General features: G+C 35.7%; 1 protein-coding gene across 7 annotated transcripts in view; it reads left to right on the forward strand.

Moving 5' to 3' along the window:
• The window catches only part of PPFIA2 (PTPRF interacting protein alpha 2), a 317,857-nt gene that overhangs the window by 263,208 nt on the left and 32,302 nt on the right, over window positions 1-22,347 (forward strand). For 6 of the 7 annotated variants that reach the window (XM_071552142.1, XM_071552144.1, XM_071552143.1 and 3 more), the window contains 11 exons: window positions 2,330-2,413; window positions 2,759-2,890; window positions 3,814-3,876; window positions 5,822-5,913; window positions 8,331-8,466; window positions 8,795-9,015; window positions 11,138-11,375; window positions 13,933-13,962; window positions 14,847-14,977; window positions 15,497-15,651; window positions 19,434-19,527. In XM_071552142.1, the coding sequence (XP_071408243.1) occupies window positions 2,330-2,413; window positions 2,759-2,890; window positions 3,814-3,876; window positions 5,822-5,913; window positions 8,331-8,466; window positions 8,795-9,015; window positions 11,138-11,375; window positions 13,933-13,962; window positions 14,847-14,977; window positions 15,497-15,651; window positions 19,434-19,527 (1,376 nt within the window). Of the gene's footprint in view, window positions 1-1,824; window positions 1,912-2,329; window positions 2,414-2,758; window positions 2,891-3,813; window positions 3,877-5,821; window positions 5,914-8,330; window positions 8,467-8,794; window positions 9,016-11,137; window positions 11,376-13,932; window positions 13,963-14,846; window positions 14,978-15,496; window positions 15,652-19,433; window positions 19,528-22,347 lie in introns of all 7 variants that reach the window. The other variant, XM_071552149.1, reaches the window with a different exon arrangement.

The following is a 22,347-nucleotide window of genomic DNA, read 5'->3' on the forward strand; positions in this document are numbered from 1 at the left end:
CTCAGAGGTTTGATGGTTTCAGTTTATCTCATGACCCTTGGAGATGCCTTAAGGGAAGGTCTTGAACCATTAGTGCAGCCAGGACTCAAAAAAGGGAAAATTCTGGTTTTTACAGTGCAGGATAAAACTTGGTCACTCCATGGAAGGGACAGCATGGTCTGCTGTTCTGCAATCACAGGGACTTACTTTTCTCTACCCTATCTTTCTATTTATCCAGTTAGGAGAGGAAGTAGTGCATTAACCGTTGTGTGCTGAAACCAACTAATACATAAAACTGGAACATAAGGAACACAGAGGTATTGTCACTGGTCCAAGTCATAATAAATAGAGAAAATAGTTTCAGCTAATAAATAAATTCAAGTATGTCACACTATGCCTGCTTCATGATTAGAAACAGTAACTACACTTTTTAAGTGAGTTTACTTCCAAAGACTTTCCCTTAAATTTTGCAAAAATCTGAGTTTTGTGAATATACTTACTCTGATATACTTAAGTTCAAGTTTATCAGTATGCTTGTGTCTTTACAAAGCAGGATTTTCTCGTATGGATATCTTCATATCAAAAGCTGCAGTTTATAAATCTTTGAATCACAGGTTTCTTTTCTGTGTGATCTTTTGGTCCTGATAATACTCCCAAGTTTAAGTTATGAATAATTTTAAGTTATGGTGAACATCTGGAATTACTTTGGTATCTATTCCTAATTATTTTTGATAAATCACTAGTAGATCAGATTATGAAAAATAGTCTCACTAAAAAATACTGTTGTAAAATCAGTATTTTTTGTACATGCCAAAGATTGCTCATCTAAAGATGGAGTTCAGGCTCTCTTTGAGAGTGGGTAAATCTGACAGTTAAATAGCATTGACAAGCACAAGCTCACAACTCAGTCATCAGAAGCACTGTCTGTACCCCTTATGCACATTTCTGTTTCTATAGCAACAAAACCAATATAGCATTTACCATTCTTTACAGGCTTTTTTTAAAGCTTAGATGATAACATAGACTTGTTCTATATGACAATAATATGAATATTCATGTTTTTCTACAAATGACCTAATTAAGGTCAAGTTCTCTTAGAAATAGTAATGAATCTTTGGTTGGACTACCACTTCTATACTCAGTAGAAACTTTTCATTATTATTAATGAATTTTTATTTATAGGTTCTTCTTTTATCTGATGACCTTGATCTTCCAAAGAGGTCCATCAGGGTGGATCCTCTCAAAGGGATGAAAACTTGATTGTTTATTTGGGTGAAAGGGCTTTATGTAGTGTATTCTATAAAGGAATAAGAAAGTTTGAGCCTTGTCTCTTTTGACATTCTTTCTGTTTTCTGGAAATTAGAGAATGTACCATGACATTGCATAGTGGTGTAACTGACCAATCCATTACTTCAGTATTTATGCATTGTTTTCATTCCTAGAAAATGATAGAAGAATTATAAAGGAATTTCTGATGTTGGCCTCCTGTTCTGGTGTTCAGTTTACCATAATTAAAAAAAAAAAAAACAACATTAGATTAGACAGTATTGCTTTGAATCCACTCTGTAGTAATATGTCATCAGCCAGCCATCACTAACCTTGGACCTCCATGTGTAGGTTGATAGCTTTTTTTAGCATTCCATTATTTTCAGTTTCTCCACATCAACTGCATCTTATTCACCAAGTCTCAGTGTAGTTTATTCCATGTAAAAATCCACCAGTTAAAAGTATTAAATTTTCAGTCACACTTTTCTTTTAAGCATTCTGTGCTGTGTTCTGTTCAGTGTCAGTGTCTTTAGTTCTGATTTTTCAATTTTGTCCCTCTCCTTTTCCTTGACTTGTTAGTCTGATCCAACCTCTTCTACCTCATCTGATGATTATCAATATGTTATGGAAGCTAAACTACAAGAAATGATCTCCATACGTAGGAAGGTAGTCCTACTGGACTTTACTTTCTATTGCTAAATAGAATCCATCTGATTTATTTTCATTTTCTTTACCTTTTTTTTTTAATTGATAATCAACCATCGTGCAGTTCAGTGCTTCAGGAGCTTACAATTTTACGATGGCAGGTTTGTGTTCAAACCATGCACAGTCTGCATGTTACATTTGGCTGATTTCATTGCTCATAAATAACTCCAATGTTTTGCTGATGCTTGGATGTAACAGGCCTTTGTAGCTGACACATTTCAAGCAATGCTGTTCAGCTGCCTGTTTAAATAAAGTTTATTTTTGGAAGACTAAGTTTGCAGTTAGTAGTAGCTTGCTTTATGTTTTGTTTAAACTTTACTCAGATTAAAACTTCCAAAGCCACTTAAATTACAGAAAAAGTATTTCTACTTTTTTACAGGCAGAAGAAAGGCATGGAAACATTGAGGAACGTATGAGACACTTAGAAGCTCAACTTGAAGAGAAGAATCAGGAACTTCAAAGAGTATGTGTATTGCAGAGAGCTTCTGTGCACTTTTCATTTGTCAGTATAGTGCTACATTATGCACTCCAGCACCCAAATCTACCTACTGGTAAATGTTTTACATGTAACGGTGATGGCAGCATCTTCCCACTTTAACCATCTTCATATACTAGTTTACATCTAGTTGCAGAGTTGAAAGTATTCTGCTGTTACAAAAAAGAATGTGCATTAATCAGTGGCTGTAATTACATTTAGAGTGGATTTTTTTAGATGGTTATACCTACCATTTTTTAAATTATTTTTTAATGATGCAAGTCTGTACTGGTTAATTTTGGACCCTACCAATCTGTGTCTTCTACATTAAAGGCAAGGCAAAGAGAAAAAATGAACGAGGAGCACAACAAAAGATTATCAGATACCGTAGACAGACTTTTGACAGAATCCAATGAGCGTCTGCAACTACACTTAAAAGAGAGAATGGCAGCACTTGAAGAAAAGGTACAGTGCGAGGAGTGGTATCATTTATCTTAAACATTTCCCTGTGTGTTCTACTTTTATCAGGATGGAGGCATCATGCTGATTTTATATTACCGAATGTTACTACAAATATGGTCTAACTTACACATTCTGCTCTGAATTCAAGAGTGCACTCAAGTATCTCTCCAGAAGTACTGCAAATATGCTGAGTATTTTGAGTCCAAATTTTATCATCCAAAAGTCTGATGAAGATCTTGTAAAGGACGAATGCATGACAGGGTGTGAGGCAATAAGAGAAAATGGACAAGAACTGAGGAATGACCACATTTCAGATGTGCTGTCATTCCTTATTTAACCTGCTGATTTTACCTCAGTTCCTCTGGGAAGAGTAAAATGTTGTGACCATAGAAGGAGCATCTACCGTTGGAGAGTGAATGTTATTTACAGGTTTTCCATGATGGGAGACAAAGTGGTCTTGTGAAATTCAAAGCCCCTAACCTTTATATTTACCCTCTTTAATCCTTCCCTCTTCTACTTATTCACCTGCAGTCTGAGTGAAATCTTTGTTTTTTGGAAGGATATTTCAGTACCTCTCAGATGATGTACTTCTGTACATTGAAACAAAATGTTGTACAGAGCAAGAAATAGGCTTGGCAAAAGACGGTGGGAGAAATGGTTGTTTAAGAGTGAGACAGTTGCGCAGCTGAATGAATATGTGAAGTTTTTGCTGTTCTAGGAAACACATGGTCCTACATATTTGAATTCTTTCCAGCATTTAAAATTTAATATATAATAAAACTTAAGCACTAAATAATTTTAAAGTGGAGCATATATGAAGTTTACAAACATGTACATGAAGACTACATGTATATAGTGATACCTGATATATTAGCATATCTCTAATGTCTTGTTTGGGGGGACGGTTTTCTTCTTTTTATTTCTAGAATGTTTTGATTCAAGAATCTGAAAGTTTCAGGAAAAATCTGGAAGAGTCCTTACATGACAAGGTACTATAGAATATTAGTGAATATAGAATATTGTGATTTTATCTGTATTTATCAAAATATTTATATTTATTATTTGGAAACACATATATGGTATATTAATTATCCAAATATCATGTAAAAGCTTCCTGACATCAATGATAATTCCTTTAATTACCCAGTTGCCAGAAGTAGCCTTAGAGGTCTTTAACAATTGTTCTGAGCTAAGTTCATAGCTGATATCTTAGCCTCAGGAAGACAATACCAAAATTCATACTGATTTCACTGGCTCCAGAGTTTTGATTCTATCCATTTTAATTCTGAAATAGTCTTGTTTAACAGAAATGTATGCATAACTGGTTGCACTTTCATAGTGAAGAATGTAATTTCTTGATTCGATGCAATTCTTCTTAACAGGTGCAATGGCATTATGCTAAATATAGCTGAAAGTGGCCTTTCTTCTTTCATGACAAATTAACCCCTAATACTGTGTAGTGAATCAGTCGAATTGATTATAAATATTTGTCCCACTCCTACTTACTAGGATTTTGTTTTGAAGTTATTCTTGCCTTGAGCACAGTAGGATACAGAAATGTATCTGTCTTCAGTTTCACAGAAGTGTTTTTGCAATGTATCAAATCCATTTAAAAGCAATTGTATAGAATTTTAAAAATATAGCTCCATTTGGTAGTAATATAAATACATCATATGGCATCCAAAATCAAGACCTTCAAGGCATTAAAAAAAAATTAATTTTATTTACATAACCTGTAGAAAGGCAGCAAGTTTAAAGTCCCCAAAAGGACAACCTGCTCCAGTTCCTCACCACCTTCCCAGTAAAGAATTTATTCCTAATAAATAAAACCTACCGTCTTTCAGTTTAAAGCCATTTTCCCTTGTCCTATTGCTGCATATTCTGACCCCAGAGCTTCTAAGTTTCCCACTCTGAAGGGTTTATTTGTTCCACTTAGATTAAGAAACTGATGAAACAATTTTAGATAGATATAATAGCAGATACTAATAATCTCTAAATAAATGGCAAATGTTACAAGTAAAGTACTAGTCATCTCAGTAATTCTGTTCAATTAAGAAACATTGTAAAAACACTATAATATTTCATTAATAATAATTCAGTAGTAATAATTACTGAATCTGATATTACTTGGTGTAGATCCTTATCATTCCTAGGATTGTGTAATACTGAACATTTTAAACTGTAGGAACAGCAGTCATATCTTCACACCATGCTCTTTCTTAATTTCTTTTAAAATTCTTTGATTTCACTTTATTAGTAGATGATAATTATTTGTACAATTTGAGAACAGTGCTGTTTTCCCTAGTAGTAGGGAAAGTAGTTTCAGTAAGTGCCAAAAATTCAATTTTTGTGGCACACTCTCTTTTTCACCAGCAACTCATGCTAGAGTTCCATCAACTCGACAACAGAGAGATGTATAGCTGCAGTTCAAAAAATCAGCTAAAATGTAGTTGTCCCTAAGTCTGAGTCTCTGTCAGTAAATCAAAAGGCCAGTATGCAATCTCACAGTCTCATAGAACCATTTAGACTGGAAAGGATGATCTTGGAGATCACAGAGTCCAACTGTTAATCTAAGTCTATAAAGGGCAAATGGCATGTCACAGGTTGAACTATGCCTGGCACAGTGCACAAATCTGTGCTGGTTCTTCTCTTCCTCACCCTGGCTTTATAAGAGGAAAAAAAAAAGAAGTTCCAAGGACAAATTTGTCCTGCGAACACTTTCAACTCGTGGTAAAACAGTAGAGTGCTGTATAACCGCCTCTTGATGCCTACATCTCATTAGCAGTAACAAGACTCAAATGAGCTGCCTTTTCTTATTATAGTCAGTGTTACGTTAAGTGTATCTTTTCTTACTGGTTTAGCTTTATGAGAGCAATGTCTTGTAAAAGAAATGTATTTTGTATCACAAGTAAATCTTACTACTCTTATTTCCAGGAAAGACTTGCCGAAGAAATTGAGAAACTAAGGTCTGAACTGGATCAAATGAAATTGAGGGCTGGTTCTTTAATTGAACCCACCTTGTCAAGGTAATATTTAATGACAAAAGTTTCCTCACTTTAGATTGAAATAAAACATAAATGTCAAGTCTTTACAATGAGGAATGTGTTCAAAACACACATAAATATAGTCATGTATTTCTTTAAAAATGTAGAAGTCTGTGCAATTATTATTGCTGTTGCTTTTCACTTTTTTCATAGGTAAACAGGGCCTTATATTAGTGAATATACACTGAAATATTACTGAAATTGAAGAAAGACTTTTAAATTACAAAATGTTTTGAAAAGTATATCCAAATACCCAACTTTTTCCCCAGATCTTAAAAACAAATTTGAAACTATCATCTTTAATGCTGAAATTGATCAGCATATTTATGATCATATTTATCCTATCAATTATATCTAAGGCTTTTTATTAGGGAGAAATAACTCAGCTGTGCTTAGCATGTAGCAAAAGGCCACAGAAATTCAGCTAAAGATGAAGACAGTATTCAGAGAGATCTGAAATATCATAACAGGACATTAAACGTTAGGCCTTTTTTTGATATAAAATCAATATGGAAACAACAGTGAGACAAATGCCATAAAAGTAACCAACAGCTGAAACAAATTTATCATTCTAGGAAGTTCTTCTTGTTTAAAAGTATCCCTTGAGATAAAATTTTTACTTTATTAATAATTGTATGCCATGTGCTGTTTTGATAACAGGCAACATGTTAACTTTTAAAACTGCCAGCAAACCTGCCAGCCAAAGGTCATGGACTAAGGCTAAATTGAGAGCACTGTAATTGTCTAAAGCTATTCTTGTTCCAGAGATTTTTTTTTTTTAATGAACTGTTGCCTGCCAATTGTTGTCCTGAGACATCTTGGTCAGTACCTGGATATGGTTTCTCCTTAAACCTTTTACTGTCTCTTGGAATAGTATTTTTCTATACATAGCAAAGTGTAAATCAATGAAATTCAGAATGTTATGCTTGTAATGGTTCGATTCTTTGTTCCTTTGGGAATATGACTACAGACACACACACAACACTTTTTTGAGAGTGCTTGCTGGAACACGGGCTATTGAACTGCAGATTTGCAACAGCAGACTTGTTTTTGGAGCAGCCATCCTTGGTGAACAACAGCCCTCCTTGCTGGGTAGATGAGTATCGTTAGATTGTTCTCTGTAAACATGAGCTGATTTGCCCTTGTCAAAGGGCTGTTTGAACTTGATAAGCTATCTATATGTCTTGGGAATTCAGCAGGTTCCTCTAAACAATATACTTTCCCTTCTGTAAGCTCACCCTGTAGAGCTACTAGCCCTCTCAGGCATAGGAAGATATCAGCATTAAATGCTTCTTGTTCTCAGCCCATATTCAGTTCTGCATTGGCAGAAGTTTGTGTTTTCAGCAAAATAATGAAGCTGGTCAGCAGATAAATATCTGCAGCCAGAGACTGGAACCTGGACTGTTTCTTTCGTTTTGCCAACTTGCTCCACAAGTGCCAAATATTGTCAATTACCAGAACAAAATTCTAATGAGGCAATTACTTCACGCTGAAGGTAAAACCAGACACTGCCCTATGAGGATTTTTTTATTACAGTCAATTTTTTTCCTGTGATCATGCTCTTCATATATTTTTATGTGGAGATTGCTGATGTGTTAAGAAACAGAAATTATTCACATCTCTACTTCTGTGGTTGAATGTTCAAATGGTGCACAGAGCCTTTGCTCTTCTGACTTGGCTACATGGCCCATGGTTAGGATGCTTGTATTTCACCATCCAGGGAACTCTTGTTGCTGCTGTTTGACCAAGGACAGAAAGGACAGGGACCACTGTTTGCAGCCAAGAAAAGATACGCTGAAGTCATCCAATATATGCTTCACCAAAATGTCCCGAGATCTACCAGGACTGTAGGAAAAATTGAGATTTAAAACTCTGAAAAGTGTCATCAAATAAAGATGAATAATTCATAACCCATGTTAAATGTTGCAGGGCAGTTCACTAAAATTTTCATAATGTAGAGCAAAAACTTATGGCAGGAAAGTGTTATCCATATGCTCACTCATGTATATGTAACATGCTTACACTAACCTCAGGCATATTTATTCAGGAGAATAATGGAAGGAAAATACACAGGATAGAACATTCAGCCATCAGTTCTAATTATCCTGAAATTTTCTTTTTTCTTTTAAGTTTTGGGTGATGAGTTTTTCTATGCACATCTTTCATTTAAAAAAAAAAAAATCAAAGTGTTTTTTTCTTTTCTTCCTTAGTTTTCTCATAATATGATTTCAAATTTTCATTTTTAAGTTATATTTTGTGATGGGGTTTGCTCATTTATCATGGGATACGTAATAATTTGTTTAGACCAAGAAATCTGTGATCTAGACTGAAGGTCATTTGGTTATTTTTGTTGTTGTTCCTATTACTCTGTGAGTGCACTTATGTGATTTTGTTTCCAGGCCTCATCTTGACACATCAGCAGAGCTGAGGTACTCGGTGGGCTCACTGGTTGATAGTCAGAGTGACTATCGGTCAACTAAAGTGATAAGGCGACCTAGAAGAGGCCGGATGGGAGTACGCAGAGATGAACCAAAGGTTAGTCCCCAATTTCTTTTCATATATTCCCTGATAAGAGCAGTTAAACTTACAGTTTGTTGGAGTTTTTTTCCAGAACAAAAACAACAGCAGAAAAAACAACTTGCCCTACTTGACTGTCTTTTCTGGGTCTCTTTTTGTGTAAATTTTCCTGATAGTAATTTTATGTGCCATTTGCATTGGCAGTAATATTGCAAGAATTAATGGAGAGTTAATCATTAAATAATTATTTTAAAATGCTAGTTACTTTCCTTTTTCATCTTTTAGAAGTTTGACTCTGCAGTTATTTTCCCTGACATAAGCCCTTTACATACTAAATCCTTCTCAGGTAAAATCACTTGGAGATCACGAGTGGAATAGGACCCAGCAGATCGGCGTTTTGAGCAGTCATCCATTTGAAAGTGACACTGAGATGTCTGACATTGATGACGATGACAGAGAAACACTTTTCAGCTCCATGGACCTGCTGTCACCAAGTGGCCATTCCGACGCCCAGACTCTGGCCATGATGCTTCAGGAGCAGCTAGATGCAATCAATAAAGAAATCAGGTATGTAGCCTGAACCAGCTGGGATGCACTTCTGGTTACAGCTTCCAGCTTCATTTAGTGCTTGAAACAATTAGGAAACCACCTGTACATTTAAAGGATTGATTATGTGTCTGCTTTCCAGACGAGTATTGATCGAGTGAAGGTAACAATCGTGTCTTTCTTTCGTAACCATAGAAATTTCTTTCAAAAAATGTTCCAAGTGGAGAACTGTTGGCTAATTGAAGAGAAATAAGTCAGAGAAGACTAATACATGACAGATTTGACAGATTGCTGTTCACAGACCTCTTTTCAAGGTCTTTTTCACTGTTATGCATGACTTCACTTTCTCAGTAACAGCCACCTATCAGAAATATTTGATTTCAGTGCTCTTCATGCTTTCTTATGGTAATTATACGTATTTTACCTCTAATATAAGATATGTTTTCTAATACATGGGTTTGATTTTCTCTGTTGACACAGAATATGATTTTTCATGCTCCATGTTGGATTGGAGTGCTGGGAAATAGGTAGTAAAGAGAAGGTATCTTAATAATTTCTGTGCAAATTTAGTGAAGTTATAGAGAATCAAATGACATATTTTAATTAAGTGATTTTCATGAATGAAACCATATTTTAGGCTTAAAGCATTCCTTCATGTTTTTCAGGAAGGGCAACCTTGAAAAAGCTTGGTGTATGAAAAACATCCTCTCATTAGTGCTTGTTTTTCTAAAAGGAAATGAAGGAAATGTTTCTGAATTTATTAGGGTCTTTCTGGTAATACTATAAACAGAAATACTGTGGTCTAAAATATAATCAAAACCAAATTGATTATCTTTTCCAAATCTGTCTTTCTCTGATCAATGTTAATTTCAAGGGAGAACTCTATTGGAACATATTGAATTTGAATAACTTTTCTGTTCCAGGAGAAACTTTTTGTTATAAATCTATAGCTTTGCATTTTCACTAGTCCCAGAACATTTTCATTCTGATAGGATTACACTGCTATTTTCTCAAGCCCCTTATTACACCTGTCAAGACAGAGAGTCAAAGAGATGTGGTGGTGCTGTTGGGAAGGTAAATTCATTTAAAAAGTATACCTGAAAGTGAGAAACCTAACCATATTTTCTGTTGTTACAAAGAAGTCAGCACTGTGACCAATGCAGGGAGCTGTAGATGCCTTATTTCAAAATGAATTGCAGACATTTTACACAAATTCTGAAATGGATGTTAGGGAAGAAGAGTTATCACAGCAAAGGAATTTTTAGATTTCTGTTTTTAATGTATAATGGTTTCATCTACTGTACTTGCTTGATTTTGCTATGAAAAGCCTGATTCACAGTTTCAGCCTCCCCAGACTTTGTATTCTCTCATTTAACCTCACTCCCTCACACTTTTTCCTCCTCATGGCAAAAACAGACTACTCCTAATATGGGTTATGAGCAGAGGACTTACAAACAAATGCTTGATTTTAAAGGTATTTTTCCATTCTAGGTGCAATCAGAATTAAAAACAAAAACTAAAGAACCCAGTGGAAGTAACCTATTGAAGTGAGATATGTTTAAGAAACTTACAGTGCTTGGTAAAAAGCAAGATATTTTAATGAAATGCACTTAAATCCACAGTGCTTTAGAAACAGCTATCATTTTTTCATCAAATTTTAGGAATGAAACAATTTGGTTTGCATGTTCTCTTGTTTAATTAATATGAGTTATTTTAGCAATTCCCTTCTTAAAGAACCAATTTCATTTGGCTCTCAGTTTGTGTTTGTGCTTTAGCAAAAGGAAATCAGATGAAGCCAACATAAGATTGGAATTAGTTATCTGTAGTAAATGGGATTGTTAACCTCTCTACCCTATACTCTGTCCTTTGCAAAAGGAACCAATCTTCCTGAAATGCCACACCTAGAATCTTGCTGTTGGGCACATTCTTCAAACAAGTTTTGAGGATGGAGAAGTTAAGAAAAATTATTTTATAAATCTAGTGATTAAAAACTATTATTTCCAATATTATTTTTTAGTTGGTCTATGATATTCATCTTTGTTTTCTCCTACTTTGAAATCTCATTTGCAAGGAAACTGTTTTTAGGTTTGCTTTGGGGATATGAAGAGAGAAATACAACCACATTATTCTTTTACTTAATAAGGTTAATTCAAGAAGAGAAAGAGTCAACAGAACTGCGTGCTGAAGAGATAGAGAACCGAGTGGCCAGCGTGAGTCTGGAAGGCTTAAATCTAGCCAGAGTTCACCAAGGTACCTCTATCACTGGCTCGGTGACAGCATCATCACTTGCAAGCTCATCTCCTCCCAGCGGACACTCAACTCCTAAACTCACCCCTCGCAGTCCAGCCAGAGAGATGGACAGAATGGGGGTTATGACGCTGGTAAGAAACTGTGATGACAATCTTAGGTGTGATATTTCTCATATTAAGTACTTAATCTTTTCACTGCATGACTGGCTCATCTCTCTGATTCTTTATTCAACTGTTCATCATACACACATAGAGAGCAAATTCCCGAGCATATGGACACCTGGGTAGTTTGAGGCTTTGATAGTTTGGTAGTTTGAGCGTTGCATAATTTCACCGGGGCATAATGATATGAGGATCAAGGGCCACTGATCACTGCAATTACTGTAATCAACTTATATGTAAGAAACGTTTACTAATGGAAAGCTCTGAACTGATACTGTTATTAAACAGTGGTCTGTGAGACTATTGCTGAGTTTAAACCTTCAGAAGCTAACAAGAAGACATTAAGAGCTTCCACTGTTTTGTATATGTGATCATTTATATATACATTTTATTTGATGTACTCTTTTATACTTGCAGCATTTTGTATGTATTCTTCATGACATATTTACCATGCACTTGAAATAAGTACTTTATAACTACTAGTAATTCATTTCACTGATATATTTCAACATTAAGCAGTATATATATAGATATCAATCCATGAAATTACCATGCAAAGCATTTCTAGCATTAACTTGGAGGACACATTCAAACATGCCTGGTTTGATTTGAGAAGTGATATGCAAAAAAAAGTAATTTTGATCCTAAACAAAAAGAAGCAGTATTTAAAGGTAGTATGTGTCAACATATTCAAGATGTACAAGGCTGATACTGATCAGAGTATGGACACAGCATTTAGTGTGCAATGTGAGCTACAAACCAGTTTGGAGTCTGGGTCAATTAATCCCTTTAAGCACTATGAGAGAATCAAAGTAGCCCACTCTGCTGATCTCCACATACAGGGAGTAGAACGGGGACCATTTTTATTTGATTTCTCTCTGATAATCATAATGCCCCTAGTGTCCCCTTATGATCCATTCCTGGGAAGAGGCTCCATGTGGAGCCTGTCATCAGAGGGAAATTGAACTTTGTTCTAAATCAGAATGCAGAAATTAACTCTCCTAGCACAGGAAGTTGGCAAGAGCATCTGGGAGTGGAACCTAGCTGTTCATTGTTCTCAACTGGGAGTAGGGATTTAGGTAATTGATCATCTAGCTAAGTATTCCCTTTTCCTTGGAAATTACAACTACTCATATCCAATTTCACTCTCTCCCATTTTAGTATGGTGTTTGCTCCCCCAGTTTACTATGGTGTTTGCTGCCTTTTTGGGAACTAAGGACAACAGCAGACTGGAGATCGGTACAGGCAGTTGTGACTGATTCTTTGCTGCCCCTACTTCCTACTACTGAACCTCAGAAAAGAAATTATGGTTGCACACATTGTTGTGGAGAAGCTGAGTGTGCAGCCTACTGTGCTGTCACTTACTTCACCAAAGCAGCACCTTCACAAATATGCAGTTTGGCTCCATTTCCCCAGCTGTTTAAACTAAATCTGGCTACAAAGGGCTATGGTTAAACTGGCCTTCCAGAAGACACCTGTGGGGCCTGGTTGCCTTGATTTGGACACTGTAGCTTTGGGTCAGTAGGTTCATCAGATTCAAACATAAAATGACAGCGTAGCCTCTGCACTTCAGGTTACCATCGTCTCACTGGCACCCAGCTCTAACCATGCTAAAACTTAGATGTGTCTGTATGAATTGCAATTGAATTCTTGACATATCACAAGTAGTAGAAGCAGCCAATGGTGAGCTCAGCAGCACAGCCTGCAACTTTGCCCACCTTCATCAACCGTTTCAGGACATTTGTCCCTCTGTTTCAGTGGGACTTCAGTGTTGAGTATCTCCTCCTTACTAGCCGGGGACAGACACAAGTTTTTCAGACATCCTCCAAGTGGAAACTTTGAATTGAGAATAGTTATGAAGAGTCCTGGTCTGTAGAGCCCTGTATTTTTTGTCTGGAGAAGCAGTACTACATGAACTTCCACAGCCCAGATCCACACAGTAAATCAATTCTGCACAGTATCTTCAGCTTTCCTTGAAAAAATGAGGCATTCACCAAAAATAAAAATGCAAAGGGGTTTGGTTGAACAAGACACATTCTAGCAGCCTTCTATTGCCAAGTAATACTGCAGTACAGAAGACAGATGAACCTGTATTAGTTTTCTGAAATGGTATTTGGTAATGATATTTTGCACTTTTACTTGTGCAAATATATTTGTAATATTGGATAAAACTTTAAAAAAATCTGTACTGGGGATAGCATAAACATGTATATGAAAACTCAAAAACTAGAAAGTGTTACTGGAAACTTACAATGTCCCATTCTTTGGTGAGTTTATGAAATTGTAGGAAAGTGTAATTTTTAGGAAAATAAATTACTGTTTTCCCACAATCACATAGTTTTTAGACATTATGTTATTACTCCAAGTATATAGTATAATTAGTATGTATTTTGGGTAGTATTAAATTAAAGAAATCTCTACTCACTTCTGAATGTGAGAACAACAAATGTGTGGCATTTTGTTACGCTTCAATAAGATTTATTAATCATTCTTTTTTTGTTGTTGCTGCGTTTCTTACCAATCTAAGCCAAGCGACCTAAGGAAGCATCGGAGAAAGGTATGATATTTCTTTTTGAGCTTGGGAAAGCACATTTATCATGTTCCTATGTAGATAACTGGGTCTCTTGCCAGCAACTACATTCCCTCCTCTCCTTTTCATTCAATTTTTGAACATAATCAGTCTAATCCTACCTGAAAAGGCTTGCAGGGGGTCACTGCTAAACCACAGAGTCAAGGCCCACCAGTGGTACATTGGAATAGTAACCTCTACAGCACAAACCTAGAATACTTTGAAAAATTAGGAACACAAAAGAATTACCTTCAAATATATTTCCATCAGTCTTCTTGCTGGAGGAACCAAAGTCATATTCTATGAAATCTGCTGGAGCAATGTAAAATTATTTACACATCTGGCACTGATTATGAGATCTATCTTTACATGACAGAAGATGGTATGTAAGATAAATAATTATATGTTATGACAAAATTCTTTTTTGCCCATGCTTATTTTCAAGCATACTGAGTAGTCTGTTAACACACTGTGGAAATAGTGGTCGTGTTTATGCCTGTATTTACCTTCTCTACCTTTTCTCTCACATCCCTGAGAAACTTTGTTGACTTGAATAATCTTGATTAATTCAAGAGATCCATTTACACTTAAGGTTACCTTCATGTTTAGACCTTCATTGTATCAACCTGTTTGGTGTAAAACTTCTATATCTTCTACACGTGTTCTCCTTTTTTCCATATATGTACTTTAAACTGCCATATTTAGGCAATTGTTGTTTCCCAGCAGCATCTTTCAAAAATAAGAATCCTTACAATTTGCTCAAAAAATTGCTCTTGAAACCACACATACTTCAGTTAATTTAACAAATTCATGCAGCTTATGTTGAAGTGTTTTTGAAAAGCTCTGTTCTCAATGGAGTCTCTCTCCCACAGATTGCAGTTGTTGAAGAAGACGGGCGTGAAGATAAAGCCACAATCAAATGTGAAACTTCTCCTCCTCCAACACCTAGAGCTATCAGAATGACTCATACCCTTCCTTCTTCATACCACAATGATGCCAGAAGGTAAGATAATTGCAACAGGCATTGGCGCTTCACATTTTTACCATGTAACATTGTTTTCAAATCATATTGTTTAACTATTCCAAAATTACCTCATTCTTCCCTGTTTTTCATCCCATGAAGTAGAAAGCCTTACGCTTTTACTCTTGCATGACCTTGAAAATGTTTTTCACTGCTAAAGTACGTGCTGGGTATTTCTATTTAGAGGTACAGTTTTGATAACTAGTAGAATTAGTAATACTGCAAATCCTAGAAAGAAAAACAGCAGGCTGATTAATGTATTTTTCATTAATTGTTCTTAGCAAAATAAAAATATTTTCAGTTTTGCCTGATGGTAAAAATGTGACCTTGTTGCTTTCTGTGTTGCCAAATCATTTAAAGATGTGATTGTTTCACTTTTGGGGAGATCATTACTAAATTATAATCAATTAATTTGTTTGAAGAGATGCTCAAAAGAAAGTAAAAAATTACCTGAAAATGTCAACATGTTATCTATTCCATTTCTTTACTATCATTTTGTAGTAGTTTGCCTGCTTCATTGGAGCCAGAAAGCATTGGTCTTGGCAGTGTCAACAGCAGTCAGGACTCCCTGCACAAAGCTCCCAAGAAGAAAGGAATCAAATCTTCAATAGGACGTTTGTTTGGTAAAAAAGAGAAGGCTCGACTTGGACAGCTCAGTAAGGATTTAGTGGTAACAAGCTAAAGTAACCATTTCACTGTCATTTTTCCATTTTTAGTTTTTTCTTTTTCTTTTCAGCTTAAAATTTGCTCATTTTTCTGTTTCATCTGGCACAAATTTGCCATTAAATTTCATCATTATGAACAATCATATTTGTCAAGAGTTTGCTATGAGATTAATGCAAGTGAAAGGAGAGTTTTGACACAAATTACTAGAGTCATCATCTTTACTGAACCTGCTGCTTCAATAGTCTGTTGAATCAGGGTGAAAATGCTAGCAGTGTATTCTTGAATAACCAAATAAAGAGGAGGTGAGAAAGTAGTGAGTAATAGACAACAGGTGTACCTCTGTGATCTGGAAGATCCTTGCAAGTGTAGCTGCTTTTCAGATTTCAGTGTGTCAATAGATGCCCTCTGGTGCCTATTGCTGAATGTCCTCACTATACTCTCAAATAGTTATGCTGCTGACAGGCATTACTCCTTCTGCCCTCTTCCCTTGCCAAGACCTCAGTCTGTTTCATTCATGGCAAAAATTTTCCTCAGCTGATTCCTTTAGGATGTGTCTGTGTGTACAGATGCCAACACAAGTATCAAATTGGAATAGATGTGCCAGTAAAACTGAAACACTACCTCTTTCCTAGTCATGAAGATGTCACATAGTAGGAATTTGTGAGGCACTGCATTTTTACTGCCATGGTGACTACATAACACTTGCAAAAGAATTTTAAGGCTTTGCAGTAATTGTAAACATTTAAGCAATATGTAAGCCTGAAATTAAAAACCTAGATTTGTATTAAAACATGTCCTTATCACAACAATCCCAAACAGTACAGAGTAGAAAAAAGTAACATTAAGGTCAAAGTATCAGAATAAAATTGAGTAACTGACCATTCTTCATTTATACTTGAACATTTTTCCTCTCTGCCTGTAAAAACTTTGTTTTCTGGAAAACAACCCAACCTAATTTCTAATCGCATTTGAATTCCTAAAGTAAACTAAAAATAAACGGCGGAGGAACTGGACTTCACACCAATCTATGAGATTCATAGTGAAGACATTTTATTACACAAAGCACACAGTTTATAAAGGGTTAGGACTACAGCTTATTGGCTAAAAGAGTTACACACCACCAAGCTAGAAACTTCAATTGGTTAGGACCTATCTCTCACAAGTCCCATGTTTATATTATTTCATCCTGGCTATTTTTATGCTCCTACAGAGTCCTGTGAACTCCCACTATGTGAATTCTTGGGGAGTAAACCACCTCCCTACCAGCCAGCAGCAGCTGAGCTTCTTGCTGCTTCTGGCTGATAGCTAAGTCTCACAGGGTTTTTCTATAGATCTGAATTGCTCACTTTTGATTTTACTGTAACAACAAATTCCTTTTTTTTCCCTTTTGTTCTCACTATGGGAAGAATAAGACTGATTTATTCAGTCTTTTAATTGAGAATCTATTAAAGAGGTCTTTCAAATACACCTGCATGTCACTGCCTGCATTGATGGAGAATTTTATAACTTTAGACTACATCTAAAGTTAGACATTATTAATTCCAATTTACGTTCCATAAAACCCTTTTTATTGATACTGATGGTTTATGCATAATAATTCTGTGATTTCACAGTAACTCAGGAACATGGAGGACAAAGATGTAATGTGTTTGTGTTCCCTGCAGTTCCTTGCAATGTGGAACAAAAAATGAAATAACTTTAAAGTTTATCTCTGGTACAATGTATTCTGGCAGTAGATTAATTTCTTAGTAATACTCCCCATGATTGATAACACATACATAGAATTTGATAAAGTCTATTTGTAATTCCCAAGACTGGGTCATGAAATTGCTCAAAGATATTAGTGATTTGCAATTATATTACATTTTTTGTGTCTTCCATCCTTTAGCTCAACTGCAAAGATTTCAGTATAACGCACATTTTAATTAAGCAAACTAGATTTACAAGCATGTATAAAATGAAAAATATGACTGTTAACTTACTAAAAAGCAGGAACAAAATATTTTTAGAAACTGAAAAGACATTGAGGCAGCTGAATTATAAATTTTTAATTTTTCATCTTAATTTTTAGCATACCAAAAGAAAACCATATGGCATATGAAAGGTCAGTTTGTTAGGAAACCTTTATTGTGGCCACATCCAATATGGGGTACCCTTAGGTATTCAAAAGGCCAGATGTGTTTGTCTTATGGAGAAACGCATTATGCCAAGAATACTCACCAAGCTGGAATAAACACTCATTACACCACACTCATGCCATCTATATGCAACATAGTGAGAGCTGCTCTCTCAGGAAAGGTGTGATATATTGATAAAGCAGTTTGCTGAATCAAAAACTGAGATTCTGTAAAACTTGGAAGGCAGATGAAGTAAAGAAATGCTACGTTCATGCTCTCTGAATTTGTGAGATGCATTTGCATCATTCTCATCATGAGACTTGTGGAATTAGTGTCCTCTTTTAATAAAGAAAAAGTTTATGTAGACAAACAGGACGGCTAAAAAAGCACCTGCTTTAAAAGAACAGCTTTAAACCAAGTTTTTCCAAGTTAATGTCATAAACATGGTGCAGCAGTGGGGTTTGTTCTCACTTGATTGAGGTGCATGTAAATTTGACTAAAAGGCTGTGATGCTATTTAACTGTATAACATTTATGCATTATATTATGGTTAAAATCAACAAATCAAAATAGAATATTTGAATTTATTTTGTGCATTCGTATCATGCCAGTGCCCACTCTACAGTTGTTCACTATCCGTTATCCGAGAAATAAGAAGTTGCCATTTTCAAATGGAGTCAAGCATCCATATTTTACCATGCTGTTGTCTTCCTTCCTGTGCCGGTTACACACCACCTGAACAGGAGCACAGGAGGAAAACAGCCTTCAAAGAAGTGCTTCAGTGCCTCTGTCTGTACATATGCATGTGGGAATGAGGGGACAGTGTGAAGCAGAGCCAGAAGATTGTACTGGCATATCCCTTCTTCCTTGAATCCAGGCAGCGATAAAAAAGTCAGAGCATCTTTCCTCTTGTGCGCTAGGAAAGTCATGTTAGTGGACATATTGTATGATCAGCATAGATCACAAGTCATGTCCTTAGTTTATAATACAATTTTATTTAGTTGCATGTGTCCTTGCTTACTGCAAACTTCCCTTTTCACTCTGTGTAAGTTACTCAAGTTCCCATGACTGACAGGCTTTAGGTGCCTTCAAGACACCTCCAGGGAGGCGTAGGAGGCTTTTTACTTCTCTGACAGATACTTTTTGTCATCTTTGTGAGTTTGCAGGGGTAACAACATCTAAGACTCTCTATGAAAGCAAAATGACGGCTTGAACACTGCTACATTAAGTGATGCTGTATTATGGCAATAGTAATGAGACAGCTCTTGAGCATGCACTTCCATTTTTACATTTCTTAACTAAGATTAAAAAATGGTGAGAACACTGCTTGCTTAGCACCGAGACTGAGCCATAAGAGGCAAAGAAAAAACAGGCAAAGGAGATCAGGTTGCTTTTCTCATACACTTCTGTTAAACCTAAGGAGGAGGAAACTACATTTTGCCTCCACTTCTACTCTTTTCCATGTAGTAAACACTTGTCAGAATTTACTTCTGTAGGCGATAGATGTTCTCCACAAACACCAGAGGTCACAGCTTGAGGAAGCAAACATAGATGATGCTTGTGGATGGGAGGGGCATTGAAGGGTTCATGAGGGGACCAACTGGGAAAGAGCTATGGGAATGTACTGTGGGGGTTTGGATTTTTTTCATTTTTCAGGAGGTTACATGGAAACAGAGGCAGCGGCTCAGGAATCTCTGGGATTAGGCAAACTTGGAACCCAAGCAGAAAAGGACAGAAGACTAAAGAAAAAGTGAGTACCTTTTTCATGGGACTTTGTTTGGCTAAACTTGGTTAAAATGTCAGGATTTGTGTTGGATTTAGGCAGAATTTTAATGAGAAGCAAGACTATCTACTATGCCATTTTAGCACTCAGAGTGGAGGTTTTCCCAGAGTAAAAGTTTTTAAAGCTGCATATAAAGTATAGGGGAAAATAGAGTCTGTCAAGAGCAATATTGTTTCATTTGTGAAAGACCATATGTTTATGAGAGAGAGATATTTTTCTATTTCACATTGTCATTAATTCTGTGTGCTTTGCCTACCATGCAATTCTTGAAATACTAGGCAGGTATTTAATGACTCACTAAGTAGATTTTTTTTAGAAGGTTAAAAAAGCTTTTTTTTGCATTATCTATTAAACATAATGTTATTTCTGTTTATAGAAGTCAAAGGCTCCCCATAAATCCTAGCAACTTCACTTTCTTTTTGCCTGTCAGCGAAGGGAAACCTAGCTTTTTGTTTGCATCAATTATATAATAATTTAATGCTGTCTTTGATGCACCTCCTTGTAAAAATGGTACACTCACTCATAGCAGCTGCTAGGAGCTATGGAGAACTAGTAGAATAAGGCTTCAAACACAAAAGAAACTTCTTGTCAGCATTGCAGTTGAGTAGTTAGAGGGTGTCAGAGAAAAAAGATGGTACTTAAAAATTACGTTGCAAATTCATTCTGTAAACAAACTGGTTTATTTTTCATCCATAACCATTAACTTTACTGCTATTATTTGGATTCTGAAAACCTTATTTTTTAAATTTTACAGTTTTTCATGTTTCTTTGATTTTTTAAATATTCCTTGGCAGAGTTTCCAGAGAATTTGCAAGTCTAATCCAAAGAATCTATGGATAATGTTTGAACTTCTCTTTAAATTTTTATGTAGAATATTTTAACCACTACTTTCATATCAAGCCCTTGATGAAATATAATTTTAAATGTATACATCAATGTAAGGTGCAAATGTAAGCATTCCATTTCAGTCAGCCTCAATTTAGCAATCAGAGAGGTGGTCATTGTGCTAGCTGAGACATAAGAAATATTTTTAATTCAATTGAGAAACTCAGAACAGCATTCACAGGGATATTACAGTTGTTAAGTCTTGTCCCTGCATTTCTTATCTATACATTTGTATCAATAATTAGTAATTTAGAAATATATGGCTATAGAATATGTTACTATGCTTTTTTTACTAAATCTAGAAGATATCTTTGAGCCATCATTACAATTCATAAAGAATATAATTGAATTTTCAGCAGCCTTTTTTTTTTAAGTTCCTATGTATCTTCCAGCTCTGATGATTTAATGTGCCACAGTATTGAAATCACTTTGAAGGGATAAACATATTCACTTTGTTCACTTTCTTATGTGTTTTTAACTGGGTAAAATAACATAAGACTAGACACACAGAACTGCACACACAACACAACTACTTTGTACAGGAGATTCCCTACCAAGTTTAGGGTCTAGAAATAATAGGTGTACAGGTAATCTGTTATTAGTATTCTGTCTAACCTCACACAATCAGTCTTGCTCATGTTTTCTGCTTTTCAAGTCTTTCCTTTTTTTCTCCTGTGTCTGTCTGTCTTTGGTTCTTTATGGATTATGTACAATCAAAATGTTCTCTGCCAGAAAGAAAGGAATCTTTCCTTTGTGACAATGACTATTCAATTAATCTGAACTGTGTATTATTTATCCTAAGTATATGTTCTATAAATATGTCATTAAGATAATTAATTTTTCCCCTGTTCCGTTTAGATTTGCCTTTTTTCATAGTTTCTCACTTTAGAATCCTTACAACTGCTTTTAAGATCCCTCTTAATTTACTACCAGAGAAAGACTATCATACATTGTGAGTTTATATATCTATGTTTATATTTATATGTTATATAGTTGTAGAGGAACAACAATATGGGAAAAAATGTAATATATTGTGTTAGAGATGTGCATGAGATTCTTCTGAATTATGGTAGTCATTAGAGTGCAAAGCTATTAGTAGAGTTTAAGAGAACTAACACCTCCATGTAAGAAATGCAGTTGCAGAATCACAGAATGGGTCAGGTTGGAAGGAACCACATTGGGTCACCTGGTGCAACTTCCCTGCTCAAGCCAGGTTTTCCTAGAGCACATGGGACAGGATTGTGTCCAGACTGTTCTCAAATATCAGTCATGTATTTGCATGTCTTACCTTAGAAAGTATTAAGTTGAAACAGTTCAGAAGTCATTTAAATGAAAAGTTTGTCTCAGTAGGTCAGATTCCTTTCTGTCAACACTTAACAATGCAATGCATAATTCCCTCTGGAAGGAGCCTTCCCATACACACAGTAGCTGCAAGATTGCTGAACTGTGTAGTGCAAATGAGAATATTGTGCTGTGTAACATTAATGGTGGTGTATCAGGTCTTTATAAGAGGTAACAAGAGGAATCCAAGAACCATTTCCTATCTCATGATGTAGCAGTAAGATTTAAATCCAAGCAGTTGATTCTTTTTTACTGCTAAACAAAACCACTCGGCAAACCCTGCAGAGACAGTGAGCACAGTCACTGGAACACAGAGAACAATTCACCTTGTAAGGATTTCTGTGGCTAATTTAGATTAGGACATAAAACTCCAAAAAAGTCAGACTCACCAATAGGTTAGTTAAAGGATAGCCTAAAGCAAGGAAACAGTATATTGTATTACATTTCAGTCTGAGAGAGCTTTACCTATGCTGGCTTTCTTACTTCCTTTAAAAACTTAACCCCCAAAACTACTACCAAAAAAGACCCCAAAAATACCAAACAACCAAACCCCACCGAAAA

The sequence above is a fragment of the Pithys albifrons genome, chromosome 3 (assembly GCF_047495875.1).
Source record: "Pithys albifrons albifrons isolate INPA30051 chromosome 3, PitAlb_v1, whole genome shotgun sequence".
In the NCBI taxonomy this organism is placed as follows: Eukaryota; Metazoa; Chordata; class Aves; order Passeriformes; family Thamnophilidae; genus Pithys; species Pithys albifrons.